The 15,710-nt window shown below is 41.0% G+C and overlaps 2 protein-coding genes across 3 annotated transcripts; both read right to left on the reverse strand.

The window, feature by feature from the left end:
• Window positions 1-318: 318 nt before the first annotated feature.
• On the reverse strand, window positions 319-6,271 carry SELENOS (selenoprotein S). 2 transcript variants are annotated; one of them, XM_053464791.1, is made up of 6 exons: window positions 6,111-6,271; window positions 4,607-4,732; window positions 3,866-3,972; window positions 1,868-1,939; window positions 1,148-1,229; window positions 319-1,010 (listed from the first exon to the last, which is right to left on the reverse strand). In XM_053464791.1, exons 1-6 carry the CDS (start codon window positions 6,193-6,195, stop codon window positions 931-933), a joined length of 552 nt encoding a protein of 183 aa, XP_053320766.1. In that variant the 5' UTR covers window positions 6,196-6,271; the 3' UTR covers window positions 319-930. The 2 variants fall into 2 exon arrangements, with proteins under 2 accessions (XP_053320766.1, XP_053320765.1); XM_053464790.1 differs by having other exon boundaries at window positions 319-1,013.
• A 1,493-nt stretch (window positions 6,272-7,764) lies between these two features.
• Window positions 7,765-12,306, reverse strand: SNRPA1 (small nuclear ribonucleoprotein polypeptide A'). The gene is made up of 9 exons (XM_053464789.1): window positions 12,142-12,306; window positions 11,219-11,366; window positions 10,599-10,677; window positions 10,211-10,257; window positions 9,957-10,059; window positions 9,151-9,230; window positions 8,601-8,676; window positions 8,365-8,458; window positions 7,765-7,934 (listed from the first exon to the last, which is right to left on the reverse strand). Exons 1-9 carry the CDS (start codon window positions 12,221-12,223, stop codon window positions 7,876-7,878), a joined length of 768 nt encoding a protein of 255 aa, XP_053320764.1. The 5' UTR covers window positions 12,224-12,306; the 3' UTR covers window positions 7,765-7,875.
• Between the last annotated feature and the right edge of the window lie 3,404 nt (window positions 12,307-15,710).

Raw genomic sequence — 15,710 nt, forward strand, 5'->3', positions numbered from 1 at the left:
CGTACATTTTGTTGGTGTAACAAGAACACAAGATCCGACATATATCAAACAGCATCGCACTTACGGTAGTGAAACTTTTCTGCCAATATATTTTTTTCCTATAAATAATTATAAAAGAACATAATGGTTGGCGACGCGGCGCTCTGCAGGAACAAGAAGCTACTTTCTGCCTACCCCTTATATTTTTGCCAATGCTTTCAAATTCTGTATCTATACAAGACCCAGTTAACGACAATAAGGCCCGTTATGCAGCCTGGGGACAAAGTGCAAACATTAACAGCTAAAAAGACAGGAAAAAACAAAACATGCTTCAGATCATTTCATAGTAAAAGCATTTATTAATATGGAAATGTGTGAACTTTCTATCGATTGCAGCTTTTCTGTTGAGACGTTAAGGTCTGGAATGCTGCATTGTAGACCGATCGTACAATACAGAAACCCTGTACAGTAAAGAGACAGGCCAGAAGATGCTAGACACTGCTGTGCTGAAGAGGAGTAAGGTCTTTCCATGAAGAACTTCCCCTATGAAGTTGAGGTGCAAGATATCTATGGAAGCAGCAAACACAATAGAAATAGAACATGTACAGAGTGATATCCACCATGCAATATCAGTCATCCTCATTGGCTACAGAGCCATTTTTAAGGGTGACATCATTCACAGCATCCAGTAATTGTGCCAGAAGTCCACAGTCTCATCATTCAACCAGGGATGACACCAGGTTTTCCCAAGAAGTACACAGTCATTGAAAACAAGGTGTCTGGCTCTTTGGCACCTTTCAGAAGAGGGAAGGGTGATCCAGTTCATGTCCAGGTTGAACTCCACATGAGAGCTGAAGAAGGGCTGCTGAAATTACAGATACTTCTGAGGGTGGACACACTCACTCAATCTTGCTGGTACTTTGGGGGAAAATACCAACAAGAAGCCTAACCTCATCCCCCGGCTGAGGGACCCCTTCTGCCTGGTCTCCACACACAGGCACCACCTCCATCACCAGTCAGCGGGTTATATCCTACTGGGACAAATAAAAAACATATGCATTATAGAATATCTGCTTCACAGTCAAGCAAGCCTGCTAAACATGATTGTTGAAAACAATGGAAAAAAAATGAAATATTCAAGCCCACAGTATGTATTGTATGTACTGACCGCTCCCACGAAGAGGCCTCCTTTCCAGTTTTGGCTTAGGGACAGACGATGATGTGGAAGTGCTGGGAGTTGGCTCCTCGGTCTGAGAAGAGAAAAAAATAACAACTACATCCAAATACACAATGAGGATGGTTTGTGTTTGATATCATAGACTAGCACATATAAAAGGAAGAACGGCAGAAACTGGAACCATTTATATTTAGACCACAGGTAAAAGAAGACGGTAAAAGAGACAAGATCTTGAACGAGCTGGGTACTGCGGCAGCAAGATGTAGCCATGCTGGTATGAGAGGCACAAAGTCAACATGCATCAATGAGAGACATAAACCTGAATCGTTATGCTAGGTCCTACACTGAGAAATATCTTCTAAAACATCATCTGCTCATTCCTATTCCATCAAGCACCAGGCCCAGTCCTGAAAACATCAGCTGACACAGATCATGATCACTAAGCATTTGTCAGGAGTTGCATTGTAGCAACAGGATACCAGTTCTAATAACCCATGAGGGGTTTGCCTGCTAATTCAGAATAACTGTAAATGAAGAACATTATAAAGCTTAAAGTCTTTGAGCAGAAGATGTATTTAGATTTTACTGACTTGGTGAAAGATAAAGTCCAGCAGCTATAAGATGGTAGTTTAGGATATACTTTGTATGTGTTTAATCCAAAAGGAATGCCACCTGAGGCTGTAAGAATAACTGATGTCTGTACGGCCTCACCTGGTTGACGCGGTAGGTCACCTTGCTGCTCTTCCATCCCTCAAGCTTCCGACGTCTCTTCTCTTCTTCCAGCTAAGAGTGTAATAAAACAAATGTGAGGGAAACACTACAGACAAGATTAAGATTAAATTTAAGATTAAACATAAATGACTCCTTGTTAAAGTAGCAGCATGGTAAAGTAAAGTTAAATGAGTTAAATAAGTTTGGTGGGCAATAAAGGGAATGCATAGGACCATTCGCTCATGCAGGAGGGATTTGCCGATTTTTATCGTTACGAGGAATACATTGAAATCTAAATAGCGCTCACAACACAACATGTGCCATTTTTAAGCAAAGTGATGATGAGTTTCTAATGTGAGAACTTATATATTTCCACCAAATACACCTTAGATATGACATTGTTTTCAAAATGACAACTATGGTCAATACGTATGTCCTGCTTTGTAGCTTACATTCAAAACAGCAGTGAAAGATTTAAAGTTTTTAGTAACACCTCCCTTGTGTTATTGATTCAAATTACTGCAATTCATCCTCTGGTGGCTACACGCTGTGCGTGCTCATCTGTCCAAAAACTAAACTGCTCGGTAGGAGTCATGCTGAGAAATGATGTATTATCTCTGGCATGTACCAGAGTCATGTTCAGATTCCCACAGCCATGGCTGGTCCACCAAGGAAAGAAAGTTGCCAAGAAGTGGCTGCCAGTATTTGTTTTGGGTGATGGTGCCAGGATTTCAGTCTCTCCCAGCAGGACTACTGAAATGGTGCGTGAGAAATGGGGCCAGGCTTCACTCACTCGTTAGATATATAAATCAGAATGGATTACCAGTTAACACATGAGAAAGGGATGTATTCAATACGGATTTGCAGATTAAAATAAATATTTCATGGCTTGCATAATAACTATAGAGAGCCAAACCCTGCAAAACTTGTCCTGCAGGAAGGGTTAAAGTGGCAATTTATCACTAGATTATAATTAAAACGGGCAAAGATAACTAACTGCGCAGTGCAAGGGGGTCAGTTCAGGACAAACTTGTTGGGAAAAGCTCCTGAAAACCAAAATTAAAAATCAGTGAGATTAAATGTTTTATCAAATGGTTTATTAAATTAACCGCTATTTAGACATTAGCACTGGTATGTCGCAACTATGTGGCATTATTTTAACTTTTATTTAAAAAGAACAGTTGGAAAAATCTAAAAGTAATCTAATTTCTATAGTTGATGAAGGCAGGAAAATAAAACAAGTCATGAAGGTATTGTTCACTACGCCCACTGCAGATAATTATTACTAGCAAACGTATATATGAAATGTTTGCTTAACTTTTCATTCATATGGCAGCTAAATTGGCTAACAACCCTCCATGGACACGGGAGAGAGGATCACGGGGCACACTGCCACCTGTCGGCCATATCTGTAGCTTTTAGAATGCAATGGCTGTAAAGCTACAGCAAAAGCAGCCGCAATGAACTGGTGAAACATACTCTATAAAGTGGGTAGACTTATATTGCAGTCCTAAAGTCCCATAGTAAATTAAATAAATGCACGTCTAATGCTATCACCTGGTGGAAGAAAGAGGACGATGGAGAGGGACAACTTCAAACTATTGGTAAATACATTTTGAAAAATGAAGGAACATGTCCTATGGTGTTTACACTAATGAAGAAGTTTATTTAGTTGGGGGTGTAACTAAATAAACTGCCCCTTTCCTCTTCGAACAGAACGTCCGGACAACTAAACTACCAGGAACATAGGTCCTGCCGGGGATACACTTGTGCTGGAAACAAGCAGGGAAGGGTGAGCGCGTGTTGTGTGCCTGTAATATAAATGTTACCCAGCCTTGCTGAATAAATTGTACACATAGGGAAGGCATGGCAATGCAAGGACACTGAAACCTTTTCTTCTTTCACTATGATGCAAGACCAGTCCTTAATACACATACACATCTAGCAATGATGGGGGACTGCTGGGGGTTTGGGGATTGGCTCCGTGAAACTCATTACCAGCTTTTGCTTTTCTTTGAATTTCTCTGCCTGGGCATCGAGTTCCTCCTGCATCCTCAGTCGAGCTGCAGCCATTGCCTCCTGCCGTCTCACCACTTCTTCAGGATCTGAACGGAGAGAGAAAACCGAAAGTCAGCTGGGTGAATGTTAGACTACAACACAAGCCAGACCCTCAGCCACAAAGCAAGGACGGGAACTGCAGTGTAAAAGCTGGGAGCACACGGGTCACCCCACCCAAAGCCTTGTTATTCTATGATCCTGATAACCGCTTGGAATTCAAAAAGATAATATTTCATAGAATATGAAACGAACTACGCAAGAAGTCAACTTTGGTGGAAACCGCCCAGATTTATTGCTCTACCCAAAAACACGTAGGTCACAGAGTTTGAAAATCTGTTTTAGGATAAAATGGTAAGATCACCCTGAAAAATAGGTGGAGTGGAAATATAACCTCTTTTACATTCCTGTTATTCCACGAGTAAGGAAAAACAATAAAAAACTAGCTTTGTTGTCTTCTCTCCCCTGGAAAAAAAGGGAGGCAATCGGATAAGGGAGCGTGTGGAGAAACAGTAAAGGAAGGAGCAGGACAGAAAAACAAATAGTAAATCTAACATTGTTATTAGAACCATAATTCACAGACTTATCTGCGACAGCCACAGGGGCCAAAAACAATCAGAAGATACCTAATTGCTATTATTGGGGAAACTGAAAAAAAAAAAAAAAAAGAATCAAATCCAAAACCTGCTCTTGGTCCGCTTCTGGTTCCCAGAATCTGCCTGATGTTCGGAGACAGCTTGTTCTTCAGAAGCATCAAAGCCACACCGCCAAACAAGATGTACCAGCCATAATGAGAGAAAACCGTGCCCACTACAAAAAAAGACACGCATCAGTCGCCATCGGACTAAACACATCACACATGAAATTGTCTGCTCGCTTCTAAAAACACAGAGAAAAGACCATTCACATTTAGGATTAACAGCAAGAAAACCCGCATCCTAAGACTGTAAGGCAGATCAGAACCGTTCAGCCCATGTTTGTCCTGCTGTAAAAACCTCAAAGCGTATTTTCTCCCCGGTCTTATGCCCGTCTCATGCATGCTTTTATTCCTTTAGAGCTTCTGCTGGAAGTCTATTCCTTTCATCTAGCAGCCCGTCGATGCCGTAAAAACTAGAACACAACAAAAGCTCACTTTATGGATGAAGCCATATCTGACAAAAACAGGCATTTCCAAAAAAAAGAAATGACAGCTCTTACCAATGTGTCATTTTTTGTTACATGCTTTACTATATAAGTATTGGCATAGATCTTTGCCAGGTAGCAGGTTTGTTTACGATGTCCTTTGTGGCCTATGGCCATACTACTAGGTATTTGGTAATGCGATGGCTTTAGCGCGTCCCAGTCAGCCAGCCACCAGCTAGCGCGTGCCAGTCAGCCATAACAATACAATGTTATATAAAAGTATTTCCCATACAGAAATGTAAATGTCTGCCTTAAAATGACTAATTAGGTCAGACCCTTCAACACACAGTTATAACCCCCCTAACTTTAGAAACAGCCGGGGTATGAGAAACCCCTGTGCGGAGACAAGCGATTACAACCCCGTCCTGCTTCGTACTTAAAACCTCATCACTTCTGCCGTGATCAGCGTTATTTATTATTTAGAACCTGTCATTCTATTCAATATGGTTACAAATAAACCAGCAGATGACCGGCACTATTAGGAGGTGATCAGGGCTCTGCAAGGGCCTAAAAGATTTGTGTTCGTTGTAGTTCATCAACCTTAAAAACAGTGTTTAAGTGTTAAGGACATGCAAGGCATTTAGCAGATCAGGGCTTGACAAATTTGGTTTATACCTAGCACACAGATCTTTTCCCTTTTAACACACACACAATCAATAATACACACACACACACACACACACACACACACACACACACACACACACACACACACACACACACACACACACACACACACACACACACACACACACTAAGAGCATATTCTCTGTGCGGCTCCTTCACCGAAATACCGTCTGCATTGGCTATGTGGATAAGGCACGGGCTTTCATTAGATTTTAACAGCACAGACTATGTGGTTCTGCGCTGGGTACTTAAACCGCAAGTCGTCTACAGCACTAAGACCGCCCCTAAAGCGGTTTGGAATCACTGAAACCGATGAACGAACGGCTGCTGTGTCGGTATTTATTATAATCGCAGACTTCCTGCTGTACCGCATAATCACCTGTCTCCTGTAGGTACAGGAACCAGGTCCGCTCCATTTCGGTGGGCCCCGCTAAAACCTTCCCCTCCTGCTCCATGCTACTCATTCCAGGTCCGACCGCTACAGCGGGACCCGGATGCTGCTTACAGCGCGCCGCTCAAAAACATCCTGGATGACGTGTCCCCACGGGGGCTCGCACTAAACTACCAATGAACGAAAGGATTGTTTCCGCGTTCCAAGCCTCGCAGTGATTTCTTAGATCCTTCTATAGGATTGGTTATAACGGCTGATCGGGAACGGCGCTGCATAAGACGATTTGATGCGGCAGGTGATAAAGCGCCTGTATAACCCTCTTCCGTGTATCTGCTCATACTTGTTAACGTCATCCTGCCACATTCAAGCTGCCCTATAGAGGACGGGCCTGTTACTGTGAAAGAGCGGCCAGCAGCCGAGGAGCGGACAAGAACCGGAACGTATTGTTTGTAGCGAGTTAATTTAAGGACAAACACGGATAGGATTACATGCATAGGAACTGCCAGTACTGGCTACTCATCGATCTAGCGATAGGAGTTATAATAATAAAGGGCCCCTTATTATCACGGACTTCCACGAGGCCTTACCGCTGAAACAGGTGTCCGTACGTAGACTGTTTAATACCGCCGAACTTGCCAACACTAGCGGCAATGACGCAGCTGGCCCGGTTTAAATTCATGTGTAAAGAGACTGAAGAGGGCTTATTGATTTAACTATACAGGGAAGCCAAGGAGGTAGAAAGACCCAACCCTGATTCACATCACTCCTCGGAGCACGAGCAGAAAGCAGCCCCTGCATCTCTCTGGGCATATGACGGGACCTATCTAGATGCAGAGGGCTGGTGCTGAGCTTAGGACATTTGATCCGTGAACTTATTCCAACCCGCGGTTATCTCGGACGCCTAAGGCAGCAAGATGATACACAAGTGATTAAAAAAAAAACAACACAACCTCCGCCGATACCTGGTGCTGCAATCTACACTGCATTTTCAAAACACAAAAACTGGTTCTAGAACGCAGAATTTGGTTTAAGACACCAAACAAAATCACCAATGCCTGGAGCATGCAATGTTTTAGATCAACTCCAAGTGCCCAATACCTGTACAGGACGTTCCCTTTTCCGTATACTTGACTTGCACGCTACCATGATGGAAAAAGGACGCAGGACAAACCCTGAAGGCCCCCTCTTGATAGCTTATAGTGAACCGAGAGAATTGAAATGACTGTCCTGCAAACCTTACTGCCAACACCCATTTAGTGAATAGACCCTTTTGTAATTACAGGAATCATGGTTAAAATTAGAAACAGCTTAACCAATAGGAGTGGGATAAATCAACTGTACATTAGACAGGGTTTAGGTATACATTAATATTAAACCCATGTGGGATTTGCACTTGTTGTTAAACATGAAGTCCACTAGGAGTACAGATGGATATTTTGTGACTGCAGCACAGTCCCGAGATATTTTGAGGGGTGGCGTATAAAGAGCAATTGTGGTGAAGCAATGACTGTGGCAGTCAAATATTCATACATAACCCTTCATTGAGTAATTTTTGTATTTGAGAAACTAAACCACCTACTCAGTTTATAAAAGAAAAGGTGGGGACAAGCAAATCAGAATATAAAAACGACAACGTGCGCCATTATTAAAATACAAAAAAGCGACTTTATTGGACTTAAATTTACAGTACAACATTTACATTTGCAAACAGAGCAGTGTTGTGCATTAACAGCAAACCATACTGAAAAAGAACTCAGGACCCGTTTTCAACAACATCCTCCTCCATCTCCTCTTCGGCTTCCTCGGATGTTCCTGAAGTGAACAGAACACATTGCTTAAGAAATGCAGGCAACGCTAAGGTGAAGCAAATGCTTTGAAGCAGAGCAAGTAAGGTCAGGATATTCCTCCAAGTCATTACAGAGAATAAGGAATAATTATTCTTTATTCATATTCTACAAAAGCATTTAACATGGAAACCAAGGGCCTGGTTACAGAACTCGGCTGTTTCAAAAACTGAACACAAAAGTCCATTTTAAGAAAATTGCAAGCCTCTAGGAGAACTTCAAACTCTGATATCACAATGCAACAGAGGGTTACCCTAAATCGCAGCGATATCGCTAGCACAGTTCACTCTCCAAGATTAGTGAATACACCGTACGCTAGTTAATATGGATACGGTTTTAGATACTTTTATTTCAGAATATACAATATATATATATATATATATATATACACACAATACCTGACACTTTGTCTTTGCCCGGAATCTGCCCAGACTGAAGTAAGCCTTTGAGTCTCTCTACTTCTGCTAGTGTAGTTGCGTTGGCAATGGCATTCTGAAAAACACACAATGTGAGTATCAGCAGAAACTATTTCAGATCTTTGTTACCAGCTAACATGTTGTACTTTTGCGATACTGAGGCATTTTGGAGGTTAAACCAGAACTCAAAAGGAAAAAATTAATCGGTCATACTGTACCTTAATGGCCTCAACATCACCAGGGGAAGGACCGGCTTTCTTCTTTTCTGTTGGCAAGCCGGCACCGGGTATGAACCTAGGATTCAAAGTACAAAAAGCATTTCAGTTAGAAGCAGTGACTGTGTGTGTGAGCTTCTCTCATCTCTCGAAAGTATAACCTCGAAGGAGATTCAAAATCAGTGTAGTATCGTATCTTTGTTAACAACTGATACAAAGAAATCTATTCAGAAGCACCTTGTTTGAAACAAATTTCAGTCCATCATGTTGTTCTGACTGGTGGCCCACCATGATAGAAGTGACACCCGCATTATCTTTCATATTGGGAACCAGAAAGAAAAGGGGTCAAAGATCTTTGACACACTGAGCAAAATCATTTAATCCCCTACTTGCCAAGTGATAATTCATCCACCACACCAGCAAAATCCCATTCACATGTGTGAGCTCTTCACCCAGCCCATTAAGTGCGAGCAGCAGATATAAAGCTTCCTACATAACTACAAGGTGCTTGTGAATAAGAGTTCAGGTTTTCAGATAGGAATTCGTATCTTACGTTTTTGATCTCTTGGCAATATCCTTTGCAAGCTGTGCACCCCGCTTGCCCTTGAACATATTCGCTGCCTCCTCTCGCTCCTGAAGCGATATCACACACAGAGTTAAACGAAGACCAACAAGAGCAAATTCTATACTGCCCCATTAGCTGAACAGCGGTCTTTTCTTCAGAAGATCGTTTAAAAATAGGTTTCATAGCATAAAAAATATTCCTTAGGAATTCCTTATATAAGAAAAATCAGGATAGGTAGATGTGGTTAGGATGGGATGCTTGCATTGATCAGAATATTCTGAGGAGGCAGGAGCAGAGTGTTACGGGGCCAATAACATGAATAGGATTCCATTTATCGCACTTATGTGTGCAAGACAATTTCCTACACCGCATGATAGCCCTTTAACTCAGAAATCTCACTTTACATCAATGTCAAGCAAAGCACCCGTGAATATTTATATATTTAACATATACTTAAAACAAAAACACACCACAACTCACACACAAGTCTTTTATATTAAAAGCAGCCGCTGATTTTGTGGGGGGGGGGGGTTTGACATAAAACTGCTTTTCCCTAAGCCAGCTTTCAGGTGAGAGAGTCTCTACTTACAATGCATTAACCTGAGATATCAAACAGGACAAGTTTTAAGTGTGTAACTTAAAACAATTCTTCGTATACTATGTTCATTTGACTTTGTTAAGAGGCAAAACAAAATATTCATCTACCTTAACACACTACTTCCAATGTCGACATGCCTCCTTCGCAACATATCAGGAGGCCAACAAACAGGACCCCCCCCCCCAAATCTACTTACTGCAAGCCTGATTTTCTGGAAGTCCAGTACCCGGACTTGTGGGATTCTGTATACGACATACAGTCGGTAATGCCTTTTACTAACTACTGGATTCCGTAAAAGGCTGGAGGAAAAAAAAAACCCATTAACAATGCATTCAAGTTTATCCAAAAATGAAAATGCATACAAAACATGCCACAGCAACCCTTAAATATGAAATATTTAACCTGCACATTATAAATACCAGCAGGACACTGGCCACGCCAGTAACTTACCAAAGATATGTGAGATTTTTTATGGACGACAGATTATCCAGGTCTCCCTATAACGATACAAATTTGCTATTAAAATAAAGATACGTCGTACACAAGAAATAGCGGTAGAATAACGACACAAATCACAAAACTTACACACTAATCAGATACAATTTCCCCAAAGCGCTATTACTGCAGAATAAAATAACCAACTATATATCTGGCAATCAACTGATGACCAAACTATAAACATTTACGAACATCACTTTTGATGAGATGTGAATAGTGTCAAGTACCTCATACTATGCATCATGTTAGTCAACTAAAACGCATACGTTGAAGGCCGAAAAATATACAGGTCATGCGTTTCCCGCTTCCAACCGCATGACGATAGGCAGCAACCACTTACTAGCTCCATAATATTGTTGTTTGTGAGGATCAGTTCTGTTAAGTTGGGCAACACCTGTTCAAGACCTTCTCCTACGCGACTGGAGATTTGGGAGAACAAAGAAAAGCATATTACAGTTTGAAAGTAACTTATGATGCAGTCTTACAGTTTGTACTAGCACCATTGTGTTTTCCCCCCTGCTGTTCCTGACCCCACTAGCCATGCAGTAAACTGGAACATAATAAAAAGGAAGGTTTCCAGAGCATCTACTATCTGCCATAGCTTAAAATACTGGATGCAATGTAGTGGTAATAGGGAGAATTGGATACCAAACTATATACAGTATAAACTGTTCAGAAAATATTTAATCTGTAGTTCCACTGAAGAATAGAGGGAACCAAAAAACCTGATTTCCCCAGGTGAACACTTCTCTACCACACACACACTTTATATTAATAACCACATACAGCCAAAAACATAACCGTCGGAAGAGATTTGTCCAACAGGAAATGCTACAGATCAAAATAAAAGATCTTCTCTAAAATGTATTGATGACCAACCCAAATAATGTCTGGAGACAGATTAATGACAATTTAATCTATGCACTAAGTCAGAAATGTAGGACAAACAGACACACTCACCATATCCTATTGTTATTTAAAAGCAAGGTTTTTAGTCTTTTAAGAAGGGGAAAGCCGTCAAGCTTCCTAATCTCGTTGTCTGAGAAATCAATTGTATCGAACTGGTCCAGCGTCGCACCAAGGTTCTCAATGACTGGGATTTTATAGCCTGGAACAGGACAATGACACAATATTAACATAAAAAATATAAACTAATGCCACGTTGTGAGGACTATGAAGAAACACACACAACTCTTGTTACACATTAAAAAAAAGGACACCCAACATTTTTACTACTAATATAGGTTAAAAAACAAAAGCGCTATGCATTCTAGTTATCTTAACCCAATCTACTCGACGAACGCCCAGACTCTTCCTCCTAGTGTCTGGGGGTAAGTAATAGAGTGACTCAGTCTATCACCCATCTGGACTTTCTAACTAATGGAAGTCTACAGAGGAACTGACTTGACATAAAGAATGAGCTCGGTGTGCAGAGAAAGTCATCAGTGACAACAAATGGCAGCCTCCAGGTGTGCAGGAGATTCAGTGGAGGGATCGGTAACCTGACTGCGTACAGCGTGGGATTTCACACTCGAGGAGGAAAGTTTTTCCGTGGGACTCCCTTCAGGTTACCGAAGCTTATTTCAGTCTTCTGCACCGGTTTAATCGGGTTACATTCTAATACACGCCAGGAAATCAGTCACAAGTACCTCTCAGCCCGAGCTGCACGAACTCACATGCCGGGAAGCCACGGCTCCCGAAAGAAAACCCACTAACACCACCCGCGGGTTATATTGTCCAGCCCTCCATAGGTATACTGCTTATTAACGGGCCTAACAGCACCCGATAATGCCCGTCTAAACACCACAGCTGCCCATTTTCAGCCCTCACCCATTAACACAAACGCATTCCGCGCCCAATAGCACTATTAACTCTTAACTTACCTCTGAGGTCCAGCTCCCGGTCCCGCACGGCGTTAGTATACTGCGCCGCCTGCTCAATCAAATCGGCCGTGAGCTTTACCATGATTCCTCCAGAAGTAAAGGAACAGAAAGCGACACTATAAAATCAAGATCCACGCGTTGCGCCTTCCACTTGCTGGGCCTTGAAACGTCACTTCCGTTCGGTTTCCACAGCCAATCAGACCATCATTTCTGAAAATACTTTGTCCAATCGTGAACTGTGTTATAATACTTCGCTACAAACTGACCTAGGCTTAAGTAATCGATAGTAGAAGCTACCTATCGCATGATTTGGGAATCATTTATGTGTTTTCAAACTAAAGCGTATCAGTGGTCTGCGAGATTTACACTCAGCATCTTTATTAGGGTTTCCGCTGCGGTCTTTTTACACTTTATGGCAGTTAATTGAGTCGGCCATTAAACTCTTCCAACATTAACTTTGTTTTTGTCAATACATAAGGTTCTAAGGTAGAGGCTTATGTAGACGAAATTTGAGAACTAGAGGCCCTAAGAGGTTTAGATATGATGTAAGGACGTTTTGCTTTACTGAGAGGGTGGTAATTAAGTGGGACAGCTTCCCAGCAGAGGGGGTAGATGCTAAAACATTGAGGGACTTAATGCTATCCTGAATTTAAAATGAGATCGAGGACTGATTAAGGTCTGAGTCTTCATATCCGGAGAAGTACGCATTGTTTCTATGTAAATACTATACACAGTGCTGGGTGATCTAATCCCCATAATCTATCGCTACAGCTCATAAAGCTGAATATCCTACTATTTCAGAGCAACAATAATATTTACCAAAGATCATACACGTCTGCACGAGCTACTGCTGCGTAGAAACTGCACCAACGTGAGGTTACTCTAAGAATATGCAATCGCAATACGCAGCAGTGCAGGGGGTTCTTTTATTGCATTTAGTGGTTTTCTAAATTGTTTTTTGGGGGAAGAAACATTGGCTTTTGGTCAAGCCCACTCACATCTTCCTTCAGCTTCAGTTTTTGTACATTGAGGAGTGAAAGGAAATCACGGTATCCTCTTGTAAATGCAAAATCCTAGACAGACACAAACACAACTACCACCAGACCTATCCGCCTATCCTAATACTTGGGGCAGGATCAACAAATTGGGAACTGAATCCCTGGGATTAGCAATAAAAAAAGCAAACATTTTATTAAATACGCAATTAAAAACTATATATATATATATATACTTAAGACTTTACAATTTTAATATTTGTATATTTCTTCTTGATTTACACCAATTTCACTCTAATTTTTTCTTTGCAGGCCAAATTAAGATATTCCTAGATAACTGCATCATATCATGTTAGAATGGTAAAACATGCAAATAAAGCCTTTTCTTATTATTTATTTGTATGCGCAAAAACAAATAGTAAAAGCAATAAAAAGCCCCGACCTCCCTTCATAAATGCGTCCAATAAATGTTTGTCTGCACACAAGTAGATCGTACACCCAGCTCGATATAATGCAGGGTAGGCAAACATATAAAGCGGTTAAATTCTATAGCTACACCATAACAAACATGACGAGGGGATAAAAGACATTTTCGGGTATATGAAGAATGAAAATTACCCCCTTTTATCCCCAGTAGTGAACCCTCTTTTTGTGGGTTATGACACTGATGGCTGTAATTTTGGCTGAGGATCATGAGAGTTGTAGTACACAAAAGCACCTTGTTTATTGGGGCCCAATGCACAAAAAAGTGGATGGGATCGTTTTTAACTCTGTTAAGTTGGGTTACATATAAAAATATGCAGTGATCCAGATGTTCGGAGTACTACAGTTCTCTCCACCATCAAGATCTCCAGGCCACTGACTTCTCCACCCAAGTAGTCCCTCTCCTTCACGCTCATTCCTCTCAATCTCCTAATAGATTGTAAGCTCACAAGATCAATGCCCTTTTCTTCTTCTGTACCAATATGTCTTAACGGATGGAGATGCATTTGAAAACCGTGCACTATGTCAGTTTTAGTGTCATTGTTTTCATGACAGAACCCTCTGGTGCTTCATAAATACCACAGCTTTTGGGTGTGCAGAGAATCTGGTGCCCAATGTGTGGTTTGTAGGAATCTTTGTGGTTTGCCAGGAATTGGCTGATCCTCAGTAGGGAACAGGTAGGCTGATGCTCAGCTCGACTCCATCATTAATAATCTTGAGGAGGATTATTCCCCATTCCTTACTCACCTTGTTCCCTCAGCCCTTGGACTTTTGTTTTTACTGTATATATACGATTACTGCTGTTTCTTTGTATTTTGCGTACACAAATACACAAGTGCTATGCCTGTATAGACCCGTAATGCTATGTCAAGATTGTAAGCTTGCGAGCCGGGCTCTCTCCACCTAATGTATCGCTTTGTCTTAGTCTGTCAATTCTCGTCTTGCCGTACCCTTTGAATATATGTATTGTATTAAGCGCTGTGTAAACGGTTGGTGCTATATAAATAAAAGATAATACCGGTAATAATAATAATAATAATGGAAGGTCTCAATCGTTTCATTCATGTAACTCCCTTATCGGCCACAGTGTGTCAGTGTTGTTATATTCAGCACAGAGCATAAGACTAAGAGCTTTAGGTCTTCCAGCACATTATCTCTTTATCAGTAATGCTTTCACTCACAAAAATCCTAAATTTCATTTTATCATATTCATATTCTGCAGCGCTGTACAATTTTAGTTTAATTTATGGGCTTAAAATCTGCGAAAAATAGTCAGAGAACAAAAATCAAAACGGACAAATGCAATTAAATAAGACCAGCACATGCCACTTTTATTGCTGCAGAAGTTGAATTTGTTTACACAAAAAGGCGTTTTAGAGGGGATGTGATATTATACGTATGGGGACAATGCCAGCCGCCCTCTGATAACCTGTTCATTAATAGGACTGTGGGAAGAACATGAGGTCATCCATTCAAAGCAGCGAAAGGGTTTTTACAGCAAGAACAATAAACACATGGAGTTCGCTACCCGTAGATCTGGTGCTATCAAATTCCATGATAGATCATTTAAAGATGAGCTTGATGCCTTTGTATTTTTAGCTTATAAGAACATACGGTGACTTACTTGTTGATCCAGTGAGATAACCGATTCTTTCCTCCTTTTGTCAACAGCAAGGTTGGATTCGATGGACCTGCGTTCTTTTTTAAAATTTAAATTACTATGTCTCATAGAGTTGTTGGCTTCCCAATCAATCTAGAAAAACCAATGGCCTTACACCTGGGTAGGAAACGGTGTCTGCCATATACTCCACATTTGAATAAACTTGAATGAATGTCTAGCAATATTACATACTTGGGGCTTCGCCTTCCTAAATATCTAAAAGATATGTATAATCTTAATGTTACTACAGCGATTAATACGTGAAATTAAATCCTGGTCTACTATGAACCTAACATTTACAGGGGGATTCACTTATTCAAAATGATCTTCTCCCCTATCCATCTGTATCCATGCCACACTATGTCTCTGTTGTTAAAACCCAAATACAATAACCATATTAACTTTAATTAAAGCAGCTTTATTTGGCAAGA

This window comes from Spea bombifrons, chromosome 4, assembly GCF_027358695.1.
Source record: "Spea bombifrons isolate aSpeBom1 chromosome 4, aSpeBom1.2.pri, whole genome shotgun sequence".
NCBI classification, from domain to species: Eukaryota; Metazoa; Chordata; class Amphibia; order Anura; family Pelobatidae; genus Spea; species Spea bombifrons.